Consider the following 2,795-nt stretch of genomic DNA (forward strand, 5'->3'; position numbering starts at 1 on the left):
CCACCTCGCCCGGCTAGTTTTTTGTATTTTTTTAGTAGAGACGCGGTTTCACCGTGTTAGCCAGGATGGTCTCAATCTCTTGATCTCATGATCCACCCGTCTCGGCCTCCCAAAATGCTAGGATTACAGGCTTGAGCCACCGCGCCCGGCCCTATACTTCTTTACCCAAAATAAGTTCAATCTTTGAGATACAACATCAAATATTAACATAGATTGTTTTTAGGTTACAATATTCCACCAAACACACTCAGCCTATAATAGACCTCAAAGTTTTTGGCAAAAATTCATAATTTCTTTTCTGTTGCCTTTTTCTTAGGTTCCAGCCATAAGATTTATGAAGGGGAAATTTTCACTGTTGTTGTTTTGAGGGAGAGAAATCTTACATATCCACCAAACTCCCAATTATAATACACTCAAAGCCTGTCATTTCCAACTGGGAGTGGCTGATAGACACATACAGTGAGTGAATGCCAGGTTCACATTCTCATTCATTTATTCAACGAGTATTTATTAAGCAAGTACCATGCTGGGCACTACGCTGGGCATATAGTAGTAAACAAAATAGATAAGATACTGCTCACATGTTTGGGTTATCAGTCTACACTATCACTGATCTTAGGCAAACTGCTTCATTTCTCTGGCCTCAATTTCCTCACTGATCAAATGGTAACATCAGATAACTTTACTATTTTACATTCATTTCAGGGCTTTATAATCACAAGGTGGCATTTTTCACAAAATATCTCATCTGAGCCTCACAAGAACCCTGAGAGTGTGGCAGGACAGGCATTACTGACCTTTCCGGTCTAGCACTCCATGCCTCTACAACTACTCCCTGAGGAGTAAAAGCTAGAGTTATGTAAGCTTATTTTACAGAGAAAATAACTTGACTGTCTTTTTCCAAAGTTTTCTTTGGAAATTTAGGAGGCCTGAAGGATAGTACTACAGACAAATTTAGTGGAAAAAATTAACAACTACGTTCTTTGTTCAGCACAGTTATGCTCACTCTGAGAGATCTAAGATCATATTAATCAAGAAAAGCAAAGTGGTGGTGGGCTCACCATCAGAGGAAGGTGGTGTAGTCCCAAGTGGTGTGACTGGGGTTGCAGGAGCAGGACTGACAGGGGTCGTCACCAAGCCCATTTCTGGATGGCTCTGAAAAAGATACACAGATGTGTAAGAAAACAGAAAATCCAGTTCTCCCTGAGTATCAAGTGCCTAATACCAATAAGGACTGGTATTCCAGACCTTACAATTTTTTTTTGAGACAGCATCTTGCTATGTTGTCCAAGCTGGTCTCAAAATCCTAGGCTCAAGTGCTCTCCTGCCTCAGTCTCCTGAGTAGGTGGGACTACAGATGCATGCCACTGTGCCCCTAGTCTCATAATTAGAAAGCTCACTGAGGCCGGGCACGGTGGATCACATCTATAATCCCAGCACTTTGGGAGGCCGAGGCGGGCAGATCACGAGGTCAGGAGATCGAAACCATCCTGGCTAACACGGTGAAACCCCATCTTTACTAAAATACAAACAATTAGCTGGGCATGGTGGTGCATGCCTGTAGTCCCAGCTACTCGGAAGGCCGAGGCAGGGGAATCATTTGACTCCAGGAGGCAGAGGTTGCAGTGAGGCGACATCACGCCACTGTGCTCTAGCCTGGTGACAGAGCAAGACTCTGTCTCAAAAAAAAAAGAAAGCAAGCTCACTGAGGAGGGACTACTTCTGCATTTAGTTCTCATGAGTACTTGATTACAGTTGATGCTTGCTAATCTCTAATAAGCTCTGTGTGCTAATTTATCTTAAGCAACTAGGTTTCCATTACATAAGTTTTTCTGTGGCACCACAGAAATTAAAAAAATTAAAAACTGGGGTAAACAAATATACAGGATTACTCTACAAGAGAGCAGAGAACATTTGCAATCCCATCCAGACCTGGGATCTCATCAGATCAACCGAAAACACATCAATAGGCTGTTCTGATAACCACATAATTGACTAGTAGATGTAGATGAGTCAAGGGGATACCAGGTACTATAAAAAGAACTATTCAGCTGGGTGCAGCAGCTCACACCTGTAATCCCAGCACTTTTGGGAGGCTGAGCCAGGTGGATCACGAGGTCAGGAGATCAAGACCATCCTGGCTAACACGGTGAAACTCTGTCTCTACTAAAAATACAAAATATTAGCTGGGTGTGGTGGCACGCACCTGTAGTCCCAGGGAGGCTGAGGCAGGAGAATCACTTGAACCCGGGAGGTGGAGGTTGCAGTGAGCTGAGATCACGCCACTACACTCCAGCCTGGGCAACAGAGTGAGACTCCATCTCAAAAATAAATAAATAAATAAATAAATAAACAAACAAACAAACACAAAAATTAGCCGGGTATTGTGGTGCATGCCTGTAATCTCAGCTACTCAGGAGGCTGACGCATGAGAATCACTTGAATCTGGGAGGCAGAGGTTGCAGTGAGCCAAGATCACACCACCACACTCTAGCCTAAATGATAGAGCAAGACTGTCCCAAAAAAAAAAAAAAAGATATTTTGGGATTTGGCTTTCAATTCTAAACAGATCCAATTTGCTACCATACATATGACTAACAATGGCACCTCCCTGTCATAGTTCTGTACTGTTTATACTGCCTGGAAATGTTACTGCCACAGGTAGTATATGAAAACTTAAAGGAGAGAAAGAATAAAGAAGGTCATTTCACATACAAACAGTGGGGAGGCAAAAAGAAAGGATCAAAGTTGGATTGTCTATACTTCTTTTTTTTTTTTTTTTGAGATGGAGTCTC

The 2,795-nt window shown here is 42.5% G+C and overlaps 1 protein-coding gene across 1 annotated transcript in view; it reads right to left on the bottom strand.

Annotated features, from left to right (window-relative positions):
* Positions 1 to 2,795, bottom strand: part of LOC105537776 (chromosome unknown open reading frame, human C10orf76) — a 234,786-nt gene that overhangs the window by 175,875 nt on the left and 56,116 nt on the right. The window contains exon 14 of the mRNA XM_011977448.1: positions 1,062 to 1,155. Coding sequence (XP_011832838.1) covers positions 1,062 to 1,155 — 94 coding nt within the window. The remainder of the gene's footprint in view (positions 1 to 1,061; positions 1,156 to 2,795) is intronic.

This window comes from Mandrillus leucophaeus, unplaced genomic scaffold, assembly GCF_000951045.1.
Source record: "Mandrillus leucophaeus isolate KB7577 unplaced genomic scaffold, Mleu.le_1.0 Scaffold18, whole genome shotgun sequence".
NCBI classification, from domain to species: Eukaryota; Metazoa; Chordata; class Mammalia; order Primates; family Cercopithecidae; genus Mandrillus; species Mandrillus leucophaeus.